The sequence below is a fragment of the Coccinella septempunctata genome, chromosome X (assembly GCF_907165205.1).
Source record: "Coccinella septempunctata chromosome X, icCocSept1.1, whole genome shotgun sequence".
Taxonomy (NCBI): Eukaryota; Metazoa; Arthropoda; class Insecta; order Coleoptera; family Coccinellidae; genus Coccinella; species Coccinella septempunctata.
The window spans coordinates 7,758,246-7,780,837 of NC_058198.1; the positions used below are offsets into that span (position 1 = coordinate 7,758,246).

The 22,592-nt window shown below is 34.5% G+C and overlaps 5 protein-coding genes across 8 annotated transcripts; 2 read left to right on the top strand and 3 right to left on the bottom strand.

Moving 5' to 3' along the window:
• Positions 1-499: 499 nt before the first annotated feature.
• LOC123321360 (gastrula zinc finger protein xFG20-1-like) lies at positions 500-3,541 on the top strand. The gene is made up of 4 exons (XM_044908892.1): positions 500-914; positions 1,302-1,578; positions 1,640-1,869; positions 2,151-3,541. The coding sequence occupies exons 1-4, from the start codon at positions 608-610 to the stop codon at positions 2,489-2,491; spliced, it is 1,155 nt and encodes a 384-aa protein (XP_044764827.1). The 5' UTR covers positions 500-607; the 3' UTR covers positions 2,492-3,541.
• Positions 3,542-3,782: 241 nt separating this feature from the next.
• LOC123321361 (UMP-CMP kinase-like) lies at positions 3,783-5,099 on the bottom strand. Its single transcript, XM_044908893.1, has 3 exons — positions 4,794-5,099; positions 4,426-4,710; positions 3,783-4,365 (listed from the first exon to the last, which is right to left on the bottom strand). The coding sequence occupies exons 1-3, from the start codon at positions 4,869-4,871 to the stop codon at positions 4,144-4,146; spliced, it is 585 nt and encodes a 194-aa protein (XP_044764828.1). The 5' UTR covers positions 4,872-5,099; the 3' UTR covers positions 3,783-4,143.
• A 676-nt stretch (positions 5,100-5,775) lies between these two features.
• Positions 5,776-12,369, bottom strand: LOC123321359 (adenosylhomocysteinase-like 1). Of its 3 annotated transcripts, XM_044908890.1 has the most exons (12): positions 11,996-12,369; positions 11,618-11,659; positions 10,215-10,302; positions 9,871-10,017; positions 9,299-9,471; positions 9,045-9,243; positions 8,803-8,953; positions 8,440-8,592; positions 8,174-8,339; positions 7,100-7,346; positions 6,085-6,205; positions 5,776-5,969 (listed from the first exon to the last, which is right to left on the bottom strand). In XM_044908890.1, the coding sequence occupies exons 1-12, from the start codon at positions 12,083-12,085 to the stop codon at positions 5,963-5,965; spliced, it is 1,584 nt and encodes a 527-aa protein (XP_044764825.1). In that variant the 5' UTR covers positions 12,086-12,369; the 3' UTR covers positions 5,776-5,962. The 3 variants fall into 3 exon arrangements, 2 of the variants coding, with proteins under 2 accessions (XP_044764825.1, XP_044764826.1); XM_044908891.1 differs by lacking the exon at positions 11,618-11,659; XR_006538856.1 differs by lacking the exon at positions 7,100-7,346 and having other exon boundaries at positions 11,996-12,367.
• A 259-nt stretch (positions 12,370-12,628) lies between these two features.
• On the top strand, positions 12,629-18,259 carry LOC123321418 (BTB/POZ domain-containing protein 7). 2 transcript variants are annotated; one of them, XM_044908997.1, is made up of 9 exons: positions 12,629-12,992; positions 13,722-13,943; positions 14,811-15,166; positions 15,388-15,685; positions 15,741-15,902; positions 15,957-16,254; positions 16,311-16,494; positions 16,879-17,302; positions 17,361-18,259. In XM_044908997.1, the coding sequence occupies exons 2-9, from the start codon at positions 13,759-13,761 to the stop codon at positions 18,007-18,009; spliced, it is 2,556 nt and encodes an 851-aa protein (XP_044764932.1). In that variant the 5' UTR covers positions 12,629-12,992; positions 13,722-13,758; the 3' UTR covers positions 18,010-18,259. The 2 variants fall into 2 exon arrangements, with proteins under 2 accessions (XP_044764932.1, XP_044764933.1); XM_044908998.1 differs by having other exon boundaries at positions 15,397-15,685.
• Positions 18,260-20,656: 2,397 nt separating this feature from the next.
• Positions 20,657-22,371, bottom strand: LOC123321705 (small glutamine-rich tetratricopeptide repeat-containing protein alpha-like). Its single transcript, XM_044909437.1, has 6 exons — positions 22,067-22,371; positions 21,900-22,009; positions 21,358-21,635; positions 21,184-21,301; positions 21,001-21,063; positions 20,657-20,886 (listed from the first exon to the last, which is right to left on the bottom strand). The coding sequence occupies exons 1-6, from the start codon at positions 22,265-22,267 to the stop codon at positions 20,775-20,777; spliced, it is 882 nt and encodes a 293-aa protein (XP_044765372.1). The 5' UTR covers positions 22,268-22,371; the 3' UTR covers positions 20,657-20,774.
• Between the last annotated feature and the right edge of the window lie 221 nt (positions 22,372-22,592).

Sequence of the window (22,592 nt, forward strand, 5' to 3'; positions counted from 1 at the left end):
TTGTTGTTGATGTTCGTAGGAATGTAAATACCAAAGACGTGCGTAACATATCTTTTGGATTATGCTGCACGAAAAAAGTGCGCTCAAAAAAAATGAACCCTCCTAATAATACTGCGTGAGACCCTTCTTTGCATTTCAAATTACGATTGATATTGCTCAAAGGGGCGAAATTAAATGATTAGTAATTTGTATTCTAAAAGATGTCCCCGTAATTGCATACACGCAATTTTTCAAAAATATATAAATTCATTTCAACACACTGTACAAAGTATGTAGTATTATCTCAATCAATTTTTTATTGATCTGAGAGTATTATTTATAAATTTTCGGCAACGAAAAGGTTATTAAAACTCTTCGAAGAAGACCTTTTATCGAAGCAGCATATTTTTTAAATGATTTTTATATCTATAATGAATTAATAACTAAAATAAATAATTGTCACTGTTTTATGTTGGCTATAAATTCAATTTCCCTCCAATATTAGCGCCATCTACACGAGTCAACATGAAATCACCGATGGCAAAACACTTGTGTGGTTTGTTTTGTTTGCATCTGTGAAAATGTTGATTTTCATAAATAAAATCAAGTGAAAGTGTCCCTTTAAACGATGTTCCGTACCCCAAAACGTAATAAGGGAATATCGAACAATGATGAAATCACAACATTAACACCAGAAAGGGCCTTAAAACCAAGAATTCTTAATTCAATAGACAAAGACGCATGTAACGGGAATTCGTCAAACGAACTAATTTCTGTATCTCCCAATGAAAACCGAAGAGGTCGTCCAAGGGCTGATTGTTTGAATGCTCTAATTTTGGAAGGTTCAACATCCCCAAGCTCGATAAAGTGCTCCTATTGCGGAAGGGTTTTTCCTAGGATAAAATCACTGCAAGCTCATCTGAGAACCCACACAGGTACGCGTAGTGGACATTTAAAGGACATTTAAATCTCGTTGTATAACTCATTTTTACTTTTATTCTGAATAATTCTAGCTCTTTTTCATTTAACATTCGATTCGGAACGGATTTTATTATCTTTTCTAGTTAGATCCTCATATTTAAGAAAAATGGACTATATTCATCCATAAGTCAGATCATTATAGGAGTTGAATGAACTCTACATCTATCACAATTTATTTTTGACAAGCGATTTGCTTCCCTACGTGAAGAAATATCAATTGTATTATTGTTTAGTTTTCCATAATAATATGAAGGTTGTTTTTTTGCAGTTCATTCAATTCTGGATAGTTTTTTAAACATGATTGAAAGTTTCATAATGAATGATTTTGGTTATATTTCAAGGTGAAAAACCGTATTCCTGTGATTATCCAAAGTGCTGCAAGAGATTTGCACAATCTGGACAATTAAAAACCCATCAGAGACTGCACACAGGTGAAAAACCTTTTATTTGTTCTGCCCCTAACTGTGACCAGAGATTTACTCATGCTAATAGACGTTGTCAGCTTCATCCTGATTTGCAGTTGAAAAGGTTCAACTCATCAAGTAAAATTGAATATGACAAATCAATGGATGAAGCTCACCATGCTGAAGTACGAGCCTGGTTGACAAACAATGAAAAGTGAGTACTTTTTAATTACTTGGAGTATTGGAATATATATTTCCCTCGGATTTTCCAACAGGAGAATCAAAAGATGCTCTTCTGGGTCGTCTGGAGAGCTAGAAACAACTCCCAAGAGGCCGAGATCGAGAACTTACAGTGAAAAATCACCATCGCTGTCGCTCCACTGGCTGAGTTCCAATGAAAACTCGAATCACACCGATATAGAAAACACTCCTCCCCCTTCTGAAGTTGATTTTCCAACTCTTGCAGTCGATGCTGAGGACAATTTAAGCGCCAAAGAGGAAGCAGGTATTTAATACTTTTGTAAAAAAATTTTACAGTTGAAAAATCCTCTTTATTTTCAATTTGCCTGTTCCTTTCCTACCTTAATTGTCTACAAAAAATTTAATGATCACCACTTTCATAGGTGTCAATAGTAACTCAGAATTCTGTGACAAGTGGCCCTCTTTGGACAGGTAGAACCTGTCCTTCAACCAGGAGGTCATGGGTTCTGCCTGGAGGGGTACTTTTTTCAGTATTCAATAGTTCTCTGTACTCGTTTCATCACTTAACTGCTTCATCTTTATTAGATTCCAGCCGAGACGACAAGGAGTTACCAAAGAAAAGATGGCTTCGTGAGGCCACAAAAAAGGGGGACCTTCTTGATCTTGATAAGAATCATGAAGAGCTGGCCCAACCCTTGAACTGGGATGAACCCATTGGAAGTACAGAAAATAACCATAATTCCGAATTATCTTGCCCCGCTGAGAATCTAGTTATAATGGAAAATAGAAATAGGCCTTCTGTTCTTGTTTGTTTGCACGATGGCAAGAAGAAAGCCATGACCAATGATGAAATCCAAACTGCCATTGCCTTGGTGGAACTCAAAAATAGTGGTAATTCTTATAGTAAATGTAATTATAGGGTTTAATCGTACTAAATTATTAATTTAATGGTTTTAAGTTATCAAACACAAGAAATAAGTACATTTTTTTAATAAGTGGCACTTTGCAGTATCCTATAGCTTCGATTTCCCGTACTATTACCAGTTCATTTAATTTATTATTGTTGAATACTTTGAAATTGAATTCCTTGATGGAAATTTGTAATATTGTTTATGTTTCATATTATTATGTTGAATTGCTCTTGATATCTAATCTACCTCTTTATGTAAGGTAGCATTATAGATTTTAACCTAAAAAGTACTTAATCCACTCAAAACAATTTTAAGATGAATTAATGTACAGTAGCAACTTGAGCTGTAATATCTTTTGATTAATCAATTTCCTTAATTGACTTTTATTCGATGGGATTTACAAAATTTTTATAGAATCTTCTATAAACCAAAAGTGTGTTTTCTGTTAACACTCAGTGGAACACATTATAGAACACTAATAAATTGTCGAAATCGTTGGTTACCCTAGGGCAGGAAAAGTCCTACGGTAGCCAATGATTTTAACAATTTCTTGCCCTATATCCTGTGTTTTTGTTGCTAAGGGTTCTACTTCAAGTTGTGAGTAGTTTTTCAATGATATTTATTGGTGCTTTTGTTGATCCAGACTATTCTAATGATAGGATTTCCCTTTCTAATTTTTCTGGTTTCAACAAAATTTCTCGTTCATTAAATTATAATAATTTTATATTAATCCTATTTATGTTGTCAAAGTATAGAAAATCGATGAAAATCTTTTGAGAAGGAATTTGAGGGATCAATTTAAGTTCTGATATGTGGTGTATAAATTACAATTAGTATTACTTAAAGACAGGATGAACATATACTTCCACTCTCAAATGAATTTGCAGAGTCATCTCTACTTCAAGTACTACTATCTCTCCTCTTATCGATTGATTGTTTCCTAGAATTTTCTTATCTTGTTTATTGTGATAATACATAGTTTTTATCTGAAGGTTATATCTAATGTAATTAATATTTCACATTAAAAATGTACCTGTTTTGACATATAGCTTTATAGATATGGTTTTGGTTGAGCTTTTATTCGGATTTTAAAACTTGTTCCTTATTGAAATCTTTGCAAATCTTTTAGTGTTCCTTTCACTGTTGTGTATATTCCTCTCCTCTTTTATTACCCTTAATGAAAATTTTATCAGATTCACACAAGTGTAATTCTTAAAATAAAATTTTATCTAAAAAAACCAGAATATTCTCTTCCCCACACACAATTTCCTATTCCTGTAGTCGCTGGGAAATGAAGCAAACTAAACAGTGTTTTTGTATTTATTTTGAATTTCACTATACACCTCGACCAATAAATGCTACCTGTAAAATACTGATATTACACTATTCAGTACAAAAAAATTGATCACATTTGTGCAAAGGATACATGAATATCGAATGAGTATTTTAACGATTTATTGAACTGAAGCTGAACGTCTAAATAAAAGTAAACTATCTGTCAAGTGTCACAGTAATATCTTTAAACACCTCATCTGCAAATTAAATAAATAATCTTAAATTTACAATTTATCACTGATGGAAAAAAGCATCAAATCACTAGAATCAAGATGAATCTTGGAATCTTGAGGTATTACTGTTAAATAAATACTGATCGTTGCCGCACTGACTTAAACTTTGATTTTGTCGAAAATTTCAGTAACTTCTTTGAAGACTTCTTCTTCCGTCTTTGTGGCGTCTACTGTTTTGACCATATCCATTGCTTTGTAATGCTGGATTATGGGTTCTGTTTCTGATAAAAATGTTCTTACTCGTTTTTGCAAACTCTCGAGATTATCATCAGAACGTCCACTACCAGCAGCACCTCTAGCTAAACACCTTTCTGTACATGTCTGTAAATATAAAATGGCCATTGCTTAGGTTATACATTCATCGTTTCTCACAAACTTTACCTCTAATGGGCAGTCAAAATACAAAACAAATGAAAGGTTGATGCGTGTTCCTGCAGTATTATTCCATCCGTCTAAATTATTTTTGCTTCTGGGAAACCCATCAATGAGAAAAGCTTCTTTACCAGAAGCTTCTATAGCTTTTTCCAGTAAACTACATGTTATTTCAACAGGAACTATTTTACCCTCTCGTATATAATTTTCTATTAGCTCCCCATATTGAGATCCAGGCTTTGCTCTTTCTTCCCGGAGTAAATCGCCTGCTGATAAATGGACATATCCATATTTCTGGAAGGAAAATGCAATTCATTGTATGAAATTATATTGTGATATGAATTGTTTGAGGATTTCCTCCAAAATTATCTACTTACTTCTACAATTCGTTTACATTGAGTGCCTTTTCCAGCACCTGGGGGGCCAAGTACGAAAATTACTCTGGGTACAGGCATTTTAAAACTGGGTAGAGACTGGGCAGCGATTTGAATGAGATTTTTCGCACTTTCAGAATAATACTATTTATAGTTGCCAAGGTTTCACTTTCAAGTGGTTTCTGTCAGGATTCAAGGTTGGTTGTAAAGTGGAAAAGTGAAAATAATTGATTATATAATAACCAAGATCCTATTTCTCCAATATACACAATTCCCCAATAAGTTGATCCGTTTTGTTGACAAATTCATAGACATGAAAAACGAAAACAGATGTCTATGACGAAGTGTCATTTCATAACCATCGTCTTATTGCTTTTTGGAGACATGGACTTGGCAATACCAAAGAGAAAATGAAGATTCCAATAAGAAAATTATTAAAAGACTCACTACTCTTTAGGAAAAATCGCATGTGCTGCATTAGAAACATCAGACGAATTAAAACTTTTAATGTCTTGCTGCCTACGACAACGCACTCTTGCGGCGTTTTTAGGAAAGATTATGGAGAGTACTCTCCATAAGATTTTTTGCTAGTTTGATTAAAGCATATGGTGCATTTTGCAAACTGTTCTAGGAAACAGTTTTCATTTTTTTATATTCGCTCACTTCTAAACCCTGCTTGGTTTTCAGAAAAAAAGTATTTACCTAGTTGAAAAATGTAGACTTGTTCAACCATAACAATCTGATATCTGATTTTTTTCTAATTGCGTTACGGCTTTTATGATATGGAATTCAAATTCTTTGATCAGTTTTTAGAATACTTTTAGGTGAGAAAAACCCTCTCATGAAAATAGTAATTTTTTCTGTGAATCACCCTGTATATCTATCCCCTCATTCACGTTGCAAATCAATAATAATGATTTTGTATCAAATTTTTTTCCTTCCTCATTTTCAATATACATGAGAAAATCTAAATGAAACACACATCTGATCAAAGAAGGACTTCAATTGTTAACAATAACTAATAACAATAGCGTCAAGTTAAATTAATTTTGAGTAATTTCAATCATCAACAATAACCTAGAACTTAATACTGCAAAAATGTTGTCATCATCTAGTCGATTGCCTCTAACATTGACTTAATATTATCCTGTGTTCCTGCTCCACACATTTCCTTAATACCTGTAACAAAAATTAAAATTTATGAATGTAATTCAATTTATTTCAAAGAGTCTATTTCACTTGTGTAAAACGACTACATAACATTCTACTATTTTCCTCTTTGTGTAAATCATACCTGTAGTAGTTAGGTTTGAAAGGTCCAGCTTTATTAAGTCCCATATATCTTGCCTGATCATCAGTCAATTCGGTTAAATGGGCATCGAATGTTGGTAAGTGTAGGCTTGCTACGTATTCATCTGAAAATAAATGATGAAAACTATTACCACACTTATAACTTGCTGAAAACGCAAAAAAAGTGCATGTAACATTAATGTGCAACATTAAGTTCAATTACCAATAATAATTGTGAATTGGAAGTACCCATTAAAGCATAATATGTAAAATATATTATTGTTGATAGCAACGGAAACAGAATTAATCTCAGTTTTAATTATAACAGAGGTTTCATCAACTCTGATCAATTGACCTAGAGCATTCAACAATTAATAAAAGAGATATAAGGAGAAACTGACAAAAAAAGTCGCAGAAAAAATATTATAATTGCCAGTTCACTGGCAAATACTCATGTATAATTGTCAGTTCATGTAATATTTTTACTGCATGTCCGCTCAAGGCTTTCGCAAAAAGGAACTCCCTATCTTCAACAATATTATTTTCCACTGTTAAAAAGCAGGTTTAATTTTTTTATGAACTAATCCGCATCATATTTTAATCTAACATCTGTCGTGCTGTTCTACACAATTTGCATCTAGTGCGAAACTTTGCAGGCTGCCATATATCTTTGGAAGTACAATTGGTATAACAAAACCTGATAGCTCTTGTTAAAAGTCTGAAAGAAATTTGAATATCTTCTTATCTGTGAAGGTTTGGTGAATTTAGACAAAAAAGGGATCTTTCAGCTGTGTATTACTACTTCCAGAGGTATAGGGCACTACAGATTTTACCTTTTATAACCAGATAGACCCAAATAAAAAATTTGCAATTTGAAAGAAAATCCACTGAACAAAGCGCCACCTAAATCTACCAAGTTAGGCTGCTGGTAATGCAAGGAGATCTACAAATACAGAAGAGAGGAAGTCATGCTTGCAAACACCACCAATACTAATGAGAACAGTCAATTAAGGAATTACCCATTTTCTTTGGTAGCAGATATACGTCAGATTTGTATCTGCCAGCTGGAGCATTGAAAAGTTCAATGAGTGCAAGAGCCTGTGTAGCTGAGGTGATAGAAACAACAAATGAGGGAAGACTTGAACAACTCAAGTTAACCAAACGACCTTCGGCTAACAATATTATCCTTTTGCCATCGGGCCAAATTACATGATCAACTTGTGACCGTACCTTTTCCCATGTCAAATCAGGAGTTCTCAGACTATTCTGTAATAAGATTCTTCATATTTTCTTGTCTACCCAAATTCAGATCAAATTTGTGAAATATTATTGAGAAATTCAGAGAGCATGTCTACAAATAAAATATATTTCCTCATTTTAACAGTTGCGAGAATAAGAGATATACAGGATGTAAATGAATAGCTGCGAAGAAATTTAATGGCCTTTTAGGTGCCATCTTTAGGGAGCTGTATTTGGGCTCGGGGTTATAAAAAAAAATGGAGATGAAAGATCCACACTATTTTTCGACAAGGAATATTAAATTTTTTCGTATTTACACCCTGTATATGAATATATGAATAAAATGACGAGAAAAGGAAGCAATTTCATCGGCCAAATAATCCCAGCAAATATTTTTTTATATTCTAGAAGAACTTCCTGAGCTTTAGAATAAAATGTGCTAAATGTGATATTTACAGACAATTCCAAATGAATACATATGAATCATCTGATTTGAAGAAAAATCTTTGGAGCAGCTACAAGTAGAAATAGCGATTATTTTATCAATTACTAAAGTGTTTTAAGTTTTCTGAGCATGATTAGTAAACACACTTTGGGGGTTATTCTCGAATTAGGATTTATGGACCTTCGAAGTCAAAGTATGCATTATTTTAAAATGATTTCAGTTGATTTCACCTGTTCCTGTTCCATACTTGATGGAAAATAAACCAATGCTTGTCAATAAAAAAAAAACATTTCAACTAGGTTTCAGGAAATCGATTAAACATAAAATTTTCAGATATTTCCACTGAACAAATCATATTTTCTTCATAATCAAAATCCTATTGAAAATGTTTGGATGGGAAATTACTCACAACATCGATTTCTGTATTAGAATGACCCATATTGCAAACTATACAACCATTTTTCATTTTGTCCATATGTTCCCTAGTGACAACATTCTTATTTCCAGTGGCAGTTATGACAATGTCTACATTTCTTATCACTTCATTCAACTTGACTACTCTATTTCCATCCATACTGTAAAAAAAGATAATCACAGTTCACACCGAACTTTTAATCAATGATGAAAACAGCAAATAATTTTTATTTTCTTTTGATTCACAAGATAACCACTTACCTAGCTTGAAGTGCACAAATGGGATCTATTTCGGTAACATACACAACACAACCTAGACCTTTGAGGGCTTGGGAACAACCTTTACCAACTTCCCCATAACCACATATGACTACTTGCTTACCACCAAACATTAAATCTGTTGATCTCTTCAAACTGTGAAGCAAAGATTGAATTTAGATATATAATATAAACCTTGAAATCAGCAAAATTTGATTATTCAAATGAAAATTTACATATAGACAGTAGAATCTATACCCTTCAATTAATGTATCATCTTTATGATAGTCAGACAAAATTTATACATTGAAAATAAAAATTGTATTTTGTCCAATGATAAACGAGCATTAGTCAGATTGAAATTACCTATCAATAATAGATTCCCTGCAACTATACAAATTATCGTATTTGGTTTTAGTGACAGAGTCATTGACATTCATTGCTGGGACGGTTAGTTTGCCTGCTTTAGACAACTGGTACAATCGATGAACTCCTGTGACACTTTCTTCAACGATACCTGAAAGAATTTCAAAAAATTGGCTTGTGGGGGAAACCGATAAGTAGGCTATTAATCGAGATTGGGGGTGTAGAAGTTTGGAAAAACATACCTTTTATCATTTTGAACATGGCAGGATATTTTTTGAGCATAAGATGTGTAGCATCACCGCCATCGTCTAAAATCATATTAGGTTGCCAGTTTTCAGCGTTAACACATTTATCTATACACCACCAAAAATCTTCTTCCGTTTCCCCCCTCCAGGCTAATATCGAAAAACCTGCTTCTGCTAAAGCTGCTGCTACTTCATTCTGAAGATAATCAATCAGAAGGGACTTTGAATATGGAGAGTACAATTATTTATACCTGTGTTGAATAAATATTGCATGCGGCCCATCTCAGATTAGCACCTAAAGCTGCCAAAGTTTCTATGAGAACAGCAGTCTGGGCGTTAATGTGAGTGCATCCAACGATTTTGGCATTTTTCAAAGGCTTATCGTCTGCTGCTCTTCTTCTTAGTGCCATTATACCGGGCATTTCTTGAAATGAATATGATTTGATATGGGGTTAAACTGACTCGAAGAAAATGAATAAAGCTAGAGGCTGCCATATAAATAAGTTCAATGGAGGGAGGAGGATACCTTTGTTTTCTTAACTGTTGAAAATTTTCCGGTTCATCAGCTGTACCAGAAACTAAAAAGAAATCTATTGAAAAACATCATACCAACGCAGCATAAGAGAATTTTTACTATTCTGAATCTTATGGAACAAAATTTTGAATATGGTTGTGTTTTTTCTCTATTCCTCAATTCCAAAGGTCTATCAATGAATTGCGTCTGCTCATATGCATCCTTAACGGGTTAATATATCAAGAGATATTTACACAGAAATTATTCATTTGACATCCTCTATAATTTCTGAAGGAAAATCGTATCTACCTTGTTCTGCTATCTCGATTTCTCGCCTACCAAAATGGTGTTGACTAATATTGCGCACACAAAAATCGAAATTTCCATTTGAATTTTTTTGGACCTTCTCTCTTGGTGATATATCATCATCATCTGAACTACTACCAGTGCAAGATGCTGAAAATATTGACAACATACAATACGAAGTGCCCGAATGAAAAATTGAGGAGTTTTGAAAAATATTATTGAAAATAGGTACACAATTAAATTTTTACAGAGCCCATTCAAACACAAAATACACACATAAGTGAAACTGAAAATACAGAATACTAAGTAATACAGAATGAAAGGAAGAGTTAGTTACAGTACAATACCTGAACTATAAGAATCTGTTGAGGATGCTGATAAGGAACGGCTTCTGTATCGACTTGACTTTTTCAAAGCGCTGGAAGTTTTTGCATCCTAGAATTTAGACGACTTGATGAATTAAGATGGCGAAATTTCTCCAGTTAATATTTCAGTTTCGATGTTGAGAAAAACCAATATTAAAACTTTTGAATGAATTTTTAAATCAGCTATCAATGCTCTAAAATTACTATGAATTATTTGCAACACTAATAGCACACAACTTATGATCATAACATTTTTAAACTTTTCTTACATAACTGTATCTTTTTCATACTCAAAATACTACTCAGAACTTAATGGAAAAAATCAAACTGCTGAGATGATAAGTATATACGGAGTTATTAATTTGGGACAATCTTGGTTACTACCATTTTCTCTTGAAAGAACTAGAACACTAGTATGAATTTGGAGCTACTGCATGTTCATTCCTTTGTGTAACTTTTAGTAGTGGAACAAATATAGGTTTTTTCATGAATAATAACAATACAGATTAGATAATTCATTCCAGAAGAAAAGATATTTTTGCCAACAATCTTAAAAGAATGAGTATGTTTTACTATCTTTCAGTTCTTGGAATTTGATTTCATAGAAGGGGATAGATGATATATATAGAGTAGATATTCCTACCGAGAATTTCTTGAAGAAACACTTACTTAGCTAGTTACCAGCATAACTCTTCAATAACCTAAAGGTTCTGGATATCAGGTGAGGTACAATTCTCAATTTAGTTATTAAATCTTTTCAAGATATAGTAGTTATTCGCTTTCAATAATCGAATGAAATGCTTACTTGAAATCAATTCTATGAGAATGAGAGTTTCAAGCTATTCAGAATGATTTGGTTGACCTTTTTCCATAATATGCTGTTAATGCTCACAACGATCTATCCCAAAACGTTCTAGCAACATTTCTGGCAGTGAAGCCAAATATATCTTTAATTTATTTTAGAATTTGAGTAATAGAAACTCATCATGACTGAAAATAGTTGCAAATTCACATGTTACGTTAAGTTATTGTGGATGATCCAAATTTAAATGAAAAAATATATTAAAGATATACACATTCGGCAACAATCAGCTGAAGTTAATTGCATAACAAGCTTCAAATTATTAAGGGAGTAAATTATGAAGTATACTAGATCTTTTTTATAAGATAGCCCAAAGCAATGATTTGCCATGCAAATACACACATATCCCCAACTCAATGGAATAAAAATGTACAGAATTTCAATTATTTGGAGTGAGCTTCCACATTATAGTATATTTCCATTGAAGTGTTGACACAACACAGTGAATAAAACTCGTAATTCAATCAAAAGACCTAAAGAAGGTAAAGCATACATATAACTTCAAATTGCATGTATATCTTACCAACTTAGACCTGGAGATGAAAGCATTTGATTCTTCTAAACCCTAAAACAGATCGTTATTCAAATATGGAAAGTATGTCAGGATCACATCTATAAAATAAAACTGAGAAATTAAATAGATATATAACACAGTAAAAATGTCACACTTTTCGACTTTTCTTAAGGAGAATTAAAGTTTCTTTGAATGAAAAAACATATTAATTGGTCACACGATATACCTTCAAATAACTCATATTAGAATAAAAAGAACTTAGAATTGCATTTACTAATTATAAGTTGATTGAACAAGCTGAAACGTAATAGTTTGAATTTCAAAAAGTGACTGTATCCACATGATTACCAAAGGTAACATATGTAACCTAATTAAATGACTTCTCACCTTAACTGTAGAAGCTGGGTCAGTCACTGGGCAATCAGATATTGTAGTTTTGTTTCCTACAATAGCTTTAATTTCTATAGTGTCGGACATATTTTTTTACATAAAGTTAGCTAAATTCTAGTTTACAGTAAACAACTTCTACTCTACCAAGTTGTTATTGAAAGACAGCTGCTTTTGAAGGCCGCTCAAGTAAAATGTATAATATTTTTTAAATCTACGACTTCTTCTGTCGTTTTATCCCATATGTCAGCCAATTCAAGCATGAGGGTTTGAAGAAATCCTGATTTGTCTGTTTAATTGTTTTCTTATTGATTTATATGCACAGATTAATTTTTACAGGTGAAATTGCCACAAAATAGCTAACCTTAACTACAAGGTAACTGTCAGTCATTTGAACTACGAAGAAAAGAACTTATTCTTTCCAAAGTAATTACTGTAGTTGTAAGTAGTTGATACGTCTGAAATTGAGTAAATAGAGTGGTTTTCAGCGAAGATAATGGGTGAGCTTCTCGTATTTTAATTAAAATTCAATATTTTATGAGGAATATTAAATGATTACGGTATAAACATCAGCATATTGAGCGTGAAATCTATGGTTTTCTGTGCGTGGTTCGACCTACTTTCGATTGAAATGGACGATAAATGCCAATATAGGTGAAATGAAGTTGCGATGTTGCAAAATCTGTAAAAGTTGAAAAGTGAGCAATGGGAAAAACCAAGGCGTTGGTGAAATATATACATTTCTTTTTGTATATTTACTGAGGATTCAAAACTATATCTCTACTATTTTTGAGGGTAATAGTAAAATGTAGTTCGCACAAGTTAAACATCAGTTTTATGAGATCATGTGGCAGTGAGTGGGTAATTGTTATTTGCCTTTCGGACTATAAACATGGCTACTTTGTTATGATGTATATCAATGACTATATTTTTCCTGTAAATATCACTAAGAGAGCAATAATTCTCCAGGAAATGATAAGAAGATTTCAACGCCCAGGTAAATATGGGTATTATAGTATTCTGGAACTGGCTAACCTGTGAAAACGTCAATATTTTGTTTACTCCAAATGTAAACTAGGATATTATATGGGTGAATTCTTCGGAACTCTCAGAAATCTGTAATTCTTTGAAACACTATTGAGATCTTCTGAAGAATAACTGGATTTTCAGAGGCACTTTTTAGAAATGCAAGAATTTCAAAAAGAGTCTTGAAGGATCCCCATTCTGATACTATAAACTTGAAAAACTATTTGTTTTTTCTCCTTTTTGGGGCATAAAATAAAGGAGTAAAGAAATCTTAATATATCTTGAGGAAGTCTTGTTTTGGAAATGCATAATTCGACAAACCAACCAGATTATAGTATTCTACAATTTTCATCAGACATTTCCTTTAAGAATTTCCAGTCTGAATGTCCTCAACTTGAATATCTTCAAAAAATTGTTGTTCATTTTCTCAGATGAAAACCTTTCAAGAATAATGCAGCAAAAGATTGGAAAGTGTCAGAAGGAAATGAAAATAAACTATTATATATTCTATTTGAAAGTCAATGTCAAGACAGTAAACACACTTGATGTAGAAAATCTGGAATTATTTGAAATTTTAAAGAATATTAAGTTTAAGACTTCAAGTATAGTGGCGGTATATTTCAATAGAATACAAAATTCTTGAGTAGCAAACATCGATTTCTCAGCTATTTCGAATTATGTATACGTTAATTTTTTCTAGACAATGTCTGTTCTCCAGGCCAAGGTCTGGGCAAGCAATGAACCTGTTCAGTTGTTTGTTCCCTTGTGCACTGCAGCACAGTTGGTGGGGTGTCGAAAACGAACAGTGTATGACTGAAGAGTTCGTGCTCAGGATGGGTGTAAATGCTTCCGCTGCTGCAGGTGTAGATCCAGCAATGGGATTAACTGAGACATCAACCACATCGATAGGGGTTCTCATAAGGTAAGCATTCATGATGAGAGAAACATCTTTTCTTGTATGACATCAATAAGAGGGTAATTCTGTAATGCCTTATTTGCTTAAGGTTTCAAGGCATGTTAAAATGTTTAATTCCACATGTTGAATTACCATTCCCTCATTTGAAGAAATTCATATGATCTCAAAAGATAAAAAATGATTTTCACCATAAATACATCTGTAATTAATATTGAAAATTGATTGCTAGGAATTTAGGACACTTCCAATTTTTTTTTTGGAATATGGCCAATCTCTATTGCGTTAGCCAATTTTATTAATATTCATTCAGGTCAGACTATACAGGTCCAAATTCATTTATCAACAAGAATATGAAAAGCTGAAAACTCTGCATGTAATTCTATTATGTCTTCGATACTGGAAAACACCATTTAATTTTCAATTGAATTCTTCACTACAATGTAGAACAGTGAATTAGGCGACCTTGTTTCTTCAGGACAAATAAATGCTGGTTTTATTGAAAACTGTTTTTTTTTAATTCATCTACTCCAATGTATTGGAAGAATGTGCTTAATTTTGACACACCTTCATTCATTTATTTGAAAGAATGTTATCTTGAGCCAGCAAAAAATGAAGAAGAAAGGCATCTCATTATTATTTCTCTCTCCTGGTCTCATTGAAACCCCTTTGTCACTTGAATATCAATTAAAAAATTAATTGTTTCGAAGTTATACCTATAATGATGAAAATTAGAATATTGCAGTAAACACTTAGACGACCCGATACTATTGGAAATTTCAGGGCTTTTAAGCCCAGGGGAGTACCTAAAAAATCATTGTATTTAAGTGTTTTCTGTAGTATTTCAAAGACACATATGTGAAATGCAATTTATAGGGAGAAAAAGAAGAAGGTGACCGGTTTTGCTACGTTGAAGAAGAAGTTGATCCGTCGAAGGAGGTCTTCTAAAGCATGTGATCATGGGCGTATGCTCAGGGAGTTGGTTAGCGATTGGAGCGCCTTAGAAATAGCAGCATTGCTGGAGGAATATGAAGCACTCGCTGCTCTCAAAGACTTATGTGTTCAGGCTGAATTGGCTAGGCCCCCAGCTGCTACGTTCAAACAAGACTTATCAGCACTGTATGACTTCAAATATTGTACAGATGCCGATTTGGTGTATAGAGGAGCTTGCTTTCCAATTCACAGGGCTCTTCTATCCGCACGATGCCCCTACTTCAGAGATCTCTTTGCAGGTACTGGTCACTAAATTTGTTGTTCATTTTCGAAGATAGCGGTGTGTGAACAACAGAACTCGGCTTGAATCAGGTTTATATCGCTTCAAGCAATCCTTTCTAAGTTGTAAATGTGTTCAAGGTAACCAAACCACTGGTTCAAGCTGTTTTGTTCTGGTCTTTCGGGCTTGCTGTTTATTCTTCATCCAGAAAAAACAACAGTGAAATTTTGACATTTTTAGGTTGTCCAGGTTATGGTGCCCGAATATGTTTAGAATTACGCACTGCAACTGTAGACGTGCAGTTGTTCTCAGCTTTACTCCGTTACTTATATACTGGCGATATTTGCCCTCATGATACGAATATAGATATTAATTTGTTAAGGAGACTGAGGGAAGAATTCGGCACCCCGAACGCTTTAGAAGCCGATTTACGTTATTTATTAGAGACTGGGGACTATGCCGATGCAGCTCTGGTATTCACATCCGATGGATCGGACTGCCAAAGGCCTGACTCAGGTAGCTCGGAATATGGTTTTAGGTAAGACATCAAGTGGGCACTGAGGGAAAAGCTTCTCAACTTGACGATTTTTCAGACCAAAACTCGAGTTACCCTGCCATAAAGCAATACTTTCTGCGAGATCTCCTTTCTTCAGGAATTTATTGCAACGAAGATCTCGTAGCGGAGAGGAGCATACAGAGAGAGCATTACACATTCCCACCAGAATAGTCTTAGACGAAAGTGTGATACCTAAAAGGTGAATGATTCGGATGACTGTCAAGATTTCATTCTTATTTTTTGATAAATTCAGGTATGCAAGGGTTCTGCTTCATGCGATATACCTGGATCAGGTTGATCTCAATTTGATATCACGAAATGGCTGTGGCGGTGGCCTTGGAGAGGCTCAAGCCTTGGCTCACACAGGCAGGGCTAGGTTATCCCCTATAGAAGAAGCCATGGAATTATTCCAAATCGGTCGTTTCCTCGAGTTGGACATCCTGTCGCAGGGCTGTGAAGATTTGATACTGGAATGGTTATCGCAAGAAACTTTGCCTGCTGTACTCCAATGGGCTAGACAGCCATATGGCTCAGCGTGGGTGCATAGACAGGTAATAATTGTTGGACATCCATTTGTTATCATATTTCCCCATTCTTCGATTTGCAGGCTTTACATTTTTTACGTGAAGAGTTCCAAGCTATAACTCAATCTCCAGTGCTGCAACAGTTGGATAAGACGCATTTAATTGAGGTTTTAAGAAGTCCATTCCTACAAGCTAGTGAGTTGGAGATTTTGGCCGCAGTCCTGAAGTGGGGAGAAAGTGAATTGATAAGACGAATGGAAGACAGAGGTAATTGTTCTTTGTTTGAAGCGAATTTTGTTCTTAGTAGGTTTGAGGGGGTTGCATTGCACTGCGACCTTCAAAACTATTGTAGGCGCCATCTGAGCTGTTTTCAGCTCCAACAAACGGAATTTTCCAGTCTTGGAAGATGCCTTCAGAGTAATTATCATTCAGTTTTTTCCTTCTCCAGGACCTCTTTCTTGTAGGTATATTTCCTATACCACAACAAGGTTTTGGGCCATTTAAAAAGGGGTTTGTGCTCCTTTCCTGGCAAGTGTATTGGCTAGCCACTTAATTTCCTTCGATTCCCTACTGACTAACACCATTGCTCAATAATTTCAAAGTAGTTCTATATGAAATTTCGGTGTTGGTGTCTAAAAGATGTGTTTTCAGAGCCAAACATCGTGAGTCACACTGCTCATTCGGTGGCGAGAAAGGGAATAAAGAAGCGTGATCTGAGCGATGTGGAATTGAGGGAGATACTCTGTGATCTATTGCCTTTAGTTCGTATGGACCATATCCTGCCTCCTAATAGTGATATTCTAAACCAAGCGATTAGAAGAGGCTTAGTTAGTACCCCACCTAGCCATATGATAGGTGGTGAGAGGGAAAATCTCCGCGTTAATGCTTGGATTCGATCTGGTAAAAATAATGGACTGTTCATTCAGCCGCGTCTCTTCATGCCTTACTACGACGAGGTCAAGGTGTTGGTCGAAGATCAGCTCATTCAGGAAGTTGAGATGATGAGAATGAGACGTGCTCGCTACATGCAAGATATACCTGATACGCTTTATATGGTGGAGGAACAACCACGACGGTACGTATAAATTGATAAATCAATTGATTAATATTGAAAAACCTGATTTGGTTTAAAGGGGTCCAGTGGGTGTGGACGTTTTGGCTTCCGTTCTGCCAGTACCTGATCCAACTGTGATGAGCGCCATGTTGAAGCGTGAACAGAAGCTGCGTTCATCCCCCGGCTGCCAGAGGGCGATAAACATGCCCTTATCCTCCAGACAAGAAATAAACAGACAGATCCGTTTGAGGGTGGTCAGAGAGTTCAACCTACCGGACCCGGTGGCCGATATGCTGGAGAACTACCACCACTTGTCTTTGGACCAGCACGACGACGAGCGTAAATACGACGGTCCTATCCAGTCGCCCGAAAAATCCAGCCTGTTATGCCAGGGTCACATGACGTTCCCCAGGTCCAACTTCACCCAGAGACACGAACTACCCGCCGTGGTGGCGGAGGGGGAGTTCAGGTTTCCCGGAGAGCCGGAATCTAGTTCTTGCAGCGACGGGCACTTGTCGGACATAATGCCCGACATCGCCATGGCCACGTCCACGATGGGGCAGATGCAGATACAGGATCAGCAAGAGATGCAGCTCGATCTCGGCGACGGGGCCTCGCATCTCCAACCAATGGCGAGCGCCTCCTACAGGCGGTATCAGCCGTCTACCTACCCGCACCTGAGGTCCGAAACGCAGCCTTACCTATCGCCCAAGAATCGTTTCTTATAGTTTCAGGCTTATCCCCGGCGTTTGTAAATAGACACGTTGGCTTCTGTCGGGTAAATATTACTTGTACATCTGTGATTTTTTCGTGACGAGACTGATCGATCCAGTAGCCGATAGGTTTGGTGTCGATTTATTTTTCCCGAGATTCGAGCGAAATTATAACCGACGAGATTGTATCATTATCGTAGGAATAACTTTTATTTATTCTCATCTTCTTGGTTCTGTGAACTTGTGCTTTTGGGGTAATGAAATTGATCGAAATAATTTATTGCTTTGTAAATTTCTGTTAATACTTATTTCTTACAAAAAAAAGTTCGAAGTGATTGATGATACTGTTTCGAATAAACTTTCACGATGAGGCTGCCATCAGCACACTAACCCATCCGTAGTGGGGAAAAACATGTCAAAATGTCGAATTTCCCAGTCAAAAAGTGTAATCAATTTATATTTATTATATCCATAATATTCATGTTTTTCTTTTTTACCTGGCAGAATCTACCTTGTTCACGCCTCGAGACAGTATTTACTATCAGGAGAAAGTTTATTCTAAACTCGATTCATCACTGAGGACCCTCTGTTTGTTGTTATATTTTAGAAAAATCTTTTTAATTGTTTTTGTTGTAATTTTTTTGAAGTTGCCTTCCAGTTATACCACCAATCTTATTTTTCCTCCTGTGGAGTCTTCAAATGGAATATATATTTAATGTTTCAACTATTAAAAAAAAAAAATAGTAATATATTTGTAGATCGTAAGTTTATTTATTATTTTTAGGCGAAATTTAGTCTCGAATTGGATACTCCCCAATGTTAGATGATGTTAAATACTTGGTTCGGGGGTTCCCATGATTCAATGGGGATGTTTTGAAATTGTGAACTTTTCTGAGATTTCCCTTTTTTCTTGAGACGAAAACGATTTGATTAACCATATCCTAATTTATCTAGAATTTAAAACAGCGCTTAACGAATAGATTTTTAAGTGATACTAGTCAAAAGCCTCAATCTCAATTGACAATTATCGATTTTGTTGAATCCTATCGATGAGTTATAACGTATTCAAACAACTCTGATGGAACTGTTCTAACCTGTGATTTGTTCGGTTCATTCGTGTACTTAACGTCATCCCAGAAATTTCTGCATTATAATTTGTAACGTTCCAACCAAATTATCGTTGATTATGACACTACATTACCACCCATTAATTTTTTGAGATGTGCAATCAAAATACTTAGCCAAATATTCTCATTTCGGTTTCGAATAACAATTTACAGATGTTCGACTTTTCCTTTGGAAATAGAGAATCGGAGGATGATGTTCTTGTCAGTTTTTGGAGGAGAGAACATTGTATTTCTGGTTCAGTGTCCACCGATCAGATCATGAGGAAAAAATCGAAGTTGGACGATGCAGAATGGTTAATTGGGCTATGTGAGTTCGTATTTATCATTCTGCTAGAGCATCACCATGATTTGCAGACTATTGGAAGGTGATTATAAAAAATTCTCTTATTCAGCTTTGAAATTCACCTACCAAACTGCTTACCATGGTAAAATTTCAGCTGGAAGACCATATTCAACAAGTACGAAATCATAATTATTTACTTGCATTCTATATTTTTCAAAGCGAGATGTTTATTTCCTTCGTTTATTTCAAGGAAGGTGTCGACCTTATGATCTGAATTGGCACTTTGTTAAAAATGTACCTGTGTATATCTTCATCTAAATGTTAAATGTATATATATATATTCTGTATTGATATACTTATAGCATGAATGTAGTTTTCTACATAGTACATAACTCGACGTATCTATCGCTGAATTTTAATATTCTTGCAGCGATCTGAAAGCGGCGCCAAAGATATCTGATCGTTTCAATTTTAATTTCAGTTTTGATATACTGACCAAGCATCGTGCCCAAAATAAGTCGAGTAGCATGTGTGGCGTCACTTTCAGATGCATATTCCAAGGAATCTATCGTACGTTATTTGGTTTAATTCCTTGAAAATGTTAAATATGTGATTATTTCACTTTGACCGATAACTGAATTCGATTGTAGTCATGGTAGAATTGAACGGAAGTGCGAATTTTTTCTGGATCCATCTCATTTAGACAAGTACTATCTGTGATTTCTGTTATCTTTGGTTTTTCTTACAATTCCCGTTCAGTGAGTTGAGAATGAATCAATAGTGTTTAGTTGAATTAAAAAACACAATTTTGTGATATATATCTGTATCTATTTTGATGTATTTTCTAATTGTTATAAGTGTTAGTATTAGTGGTATGGTTTATGAGAGGTGTATATAAATGGGTTATTTTTTTTCTTAAGTATACTCATTAAAAGGGTTTTCAAGAGTTCAGGGTATGCATTAAACATTGAAAATGTTCCCTAAGTTCAATGGGCTTTTCGTTTTTTTTGTACTTCATGAAAATTCCAAGTATAATTGTAAATAAAACGTCGAGAACTGACTATTGATTTCAATTCCCAACCGCTCTCATAGGGCCCAAGTCTAGAAAGTTTGTAAAATATAATTTTCGTTGAAGTCAGTAAGGGTCTCCTATTTTCTTGCAAATTAGTTGGCGATTCATTTCAAATAACTTTTTTGAATTGTTTCAACAAGTAGATTTGGTTGAACCAACAGGAAAGACAATAATTAACAGTTTATAATATATAACATTTAATCTAAGAGAAAGTATGTATTGATAGCTTTATAATCTCTCACAACAGTCTGAAAAAAGAACACCATAAAACATGTATCGATTAAGAAACTAAAACACTTCAAGGTTGAGACTCTTCCGGTTGTTTAGGTTCCCCAGAAGAATTCGAATCATCTTGTGGATTTCTTCTAACACCTTCAACGTCGTTCATTCTGCTGGCTAATGCACTACCCCTAAAAAGAAAATATAATAATAACAAAATTCTACAACAGTATTATGTACTTAATATCATGCGAGATCAACAACTTGACAATAAATTAAACATTTTACATCAAGTAAAAACTTACGCTTGAAATAACATATCCATATTGTAGTTATCCATTTGGTTTGTATTCAAGAATTCAAATATCCTAAAAAGAAAGCTTCAGTAGATCAATTTTTCACACGAAGAATGAAAAGCAGTTAATTTCAAATAATCCGTAGCTTCTAATGAAGTGATGCTATTCATTTATAACTCAGTTTATACTCACGTATTCCTGAAATTAGGATCGCTCAGCATCTGTGTGGCCATTCCTATAAGAGCTGGATTATTGAAAAACTGTGCCATATCAACAGGTAACTGCCCAGTTGATCCCCCACCACTCTGACCTACAATATCGTTATCGTGAAAATCACATGGAAGCAATTTGAAACTCAGTACTTACTCTGTGCCAACCTCTCTTCAGCTAATTTTAAATTATTCTCATACATAGCATTATTTGGGTCATGTTTCAAAGCAGTCTTATATGCAGTTCTGGCCTCTTCAAACAAATTGAGGTTAGAATATGCAACTCCTAAACGACTATAGGCTTTTCCATAGGTAGGATCTAATTTGATTGCCTCTTTACTATCTTTAAGAGCTTCTAAATGCTTGTCAAGTTTACTATAAACTGCAGCTCTATTACAATAGTAAACTGCATTGTAGGGATTAAGATCAATTGCTCTGAAATACAAAATGCTATTTACTAACCATAACCAACCTTGACAAAATCGGCAGGATCAGATTTGAGACCAATTTAAATTAATTCTGTTGAATGAAATATTGAATCTCCCTCAGTATGGTAAATTTATAAAGTTGAACCAATTAAAACAATAAGGTTATCTGATAAATCATTATCGGGCATATTCATTGACAATGTTAAACTTGGAATCACGGTTGAAGAGGAAACTTGAGGATGGGAGTTTGTATGTTTAGAATATAACTCACTTAGTATAAAAGAACAGTGCTTCAGTGTACTGTTCATTTTTTATTGCAGTATTACCCTCATTTTTGCATCTTTCTGCTTCCAGCTTCTGTTGATCTGTCACCTTTTTAGCCTAAAAAAATTCACATATTGATTTTCAGATTCGAAACTAATACTACCGGGTACTTACTGATGTGGATGGAATAAGAGACAACAAATTTATAACATTTTCTTCCTGCATACCACTTGTATCATAAGCAGTTTCTAAACATTGGATTGCTACTTCCACAGATTCCTTTTTCTCTTCAGTTAAATCACTTTTATCCAGTTCATCTTGCAGGAATTTAATGATACTCAAAACGAGGTGTTTTTTCTGTTCAACAGTATCCATCTCTAAATATCGTGAACTTAAACTTTTTCAAATAGTAATTAATCGGCGAGCATATCTGAATTGCCTACTTGTTCGCAATCAAAAAGTAGGAATTAGGAATTGCTGCGTTAACGAATGAAATGTCAATTTAATTTTCTTCAATGACAACTCTTATCAGAGAAAAAAGAGCATTATAATAAAAGTAGTAATGATGAAACAAACTTGTAATATTGAATGTGTAATTTGGGATTGATTGGAATAGTGCAAATTCGTCGAATATCGCAATTTGGATCAAATAAATGGAAAAGTGTCTGTATTATTTTATGGTTCCGTTATGGACACATTC

Coding starts and splice junctions, on each gene's coding strand:
- LOC123321360 (XM_044908892.1), top strand. CDS start 608: ATGTTCCGTACCCCAAAACGTAATAAGGGAATATCGAACAATGATGAA. Junction 915..1,301: donor TCATCTGAGAACCCACACAG/GTACGCGTAGTG, acceptor TTATATTTCAAG/GTGAAAAACCGTATTCCTGT. Junction 1,579..1,639: donor TGGTTGACAAACAATGAAAA/GTGAGTACTTTT, acceptor ATTTTCCAACAG/GAGAATCAAAAGATGCTCTT.
- LOC123321361 (XM_044908893.1), bottom strand. CDS start 4,871: ATGCCTGTACCCAGAGTAATTTTCGTACTTGGCCCCCCAGGTGCTGGA. Junction 4,711..4,793: donor AATGTAAACGAATTGTAGAA/GTAAGTAGATAA, acceptor TTTTCCTTCCAG/AAATATGGATATGTCCATTT. Junction 4,366..4,425: donor ATTTTGACTGCCCATTAGAG/GTAAAGTTTGTG, acceptor TTATATTTACAG/ACATGTACAGAAAGGTGTTT.
- LOC123321359 (XM_044908890.1), bottom strand. CDS start 12,085: ATGTCCGACACTATAGAAATTAAAGCTATTGTAGGAAACAAAACTACA. Junction 9,244..9,298: donor GCAATATTTATTCAACACAG/GTATAAATAATT, acceptor GATTATCTTCAG/AATGAAGTAGCAGCAGCTTT. Junction 6,206..7,099: donor TCTGCTACCAAAGAAAATGG/GTAATTCCTTAA, acceptor ATTTATTTTCAG/ATGAATACGTAGCAAGCCTA.
- LOC123321418 (XM_044908997.1), top strand. CDS start 13,759: ATGAACCTGTTCAGTTGTTTGTTCCCTTGTGCACTGCAGCACAGTTGG. Junction 16,495..16,878: donor AAGACGAATGGAAGACAGAG/GTAATTGTTCTT, acceptor ATGTGTTTTCAG/AGCCAAACATCGTGAGTCAC. Junction 17,303..17,360: donor GTGGAGGAACAACCACGACG/GTACGTATAAAT, acceptor TTTGGTTTAAAG/GGGTCCAGTGGGTGTGGACG.
- LOC123321705 (XM_044909437.1), bottom strand. CDS start 22,267: ATGGATACTGTTGAACAGAAAAAACACCTCGTTTTGAGTATCATTAAA. Junction 21,302..21,357: donor TGAAGAGAGGTTGGCACAGA/GTAAGTACTGAG, acceptor ACGATATTGTAG/GTCAGAGTGGTGGGGGATCA. Junction 21,064..21,183: donor GATCCTAATTTCAGGAATAC/GTGAGTATAAAC, acceptor CTTTCTTTTTAG/GATATTTGAATTCTTGAATA.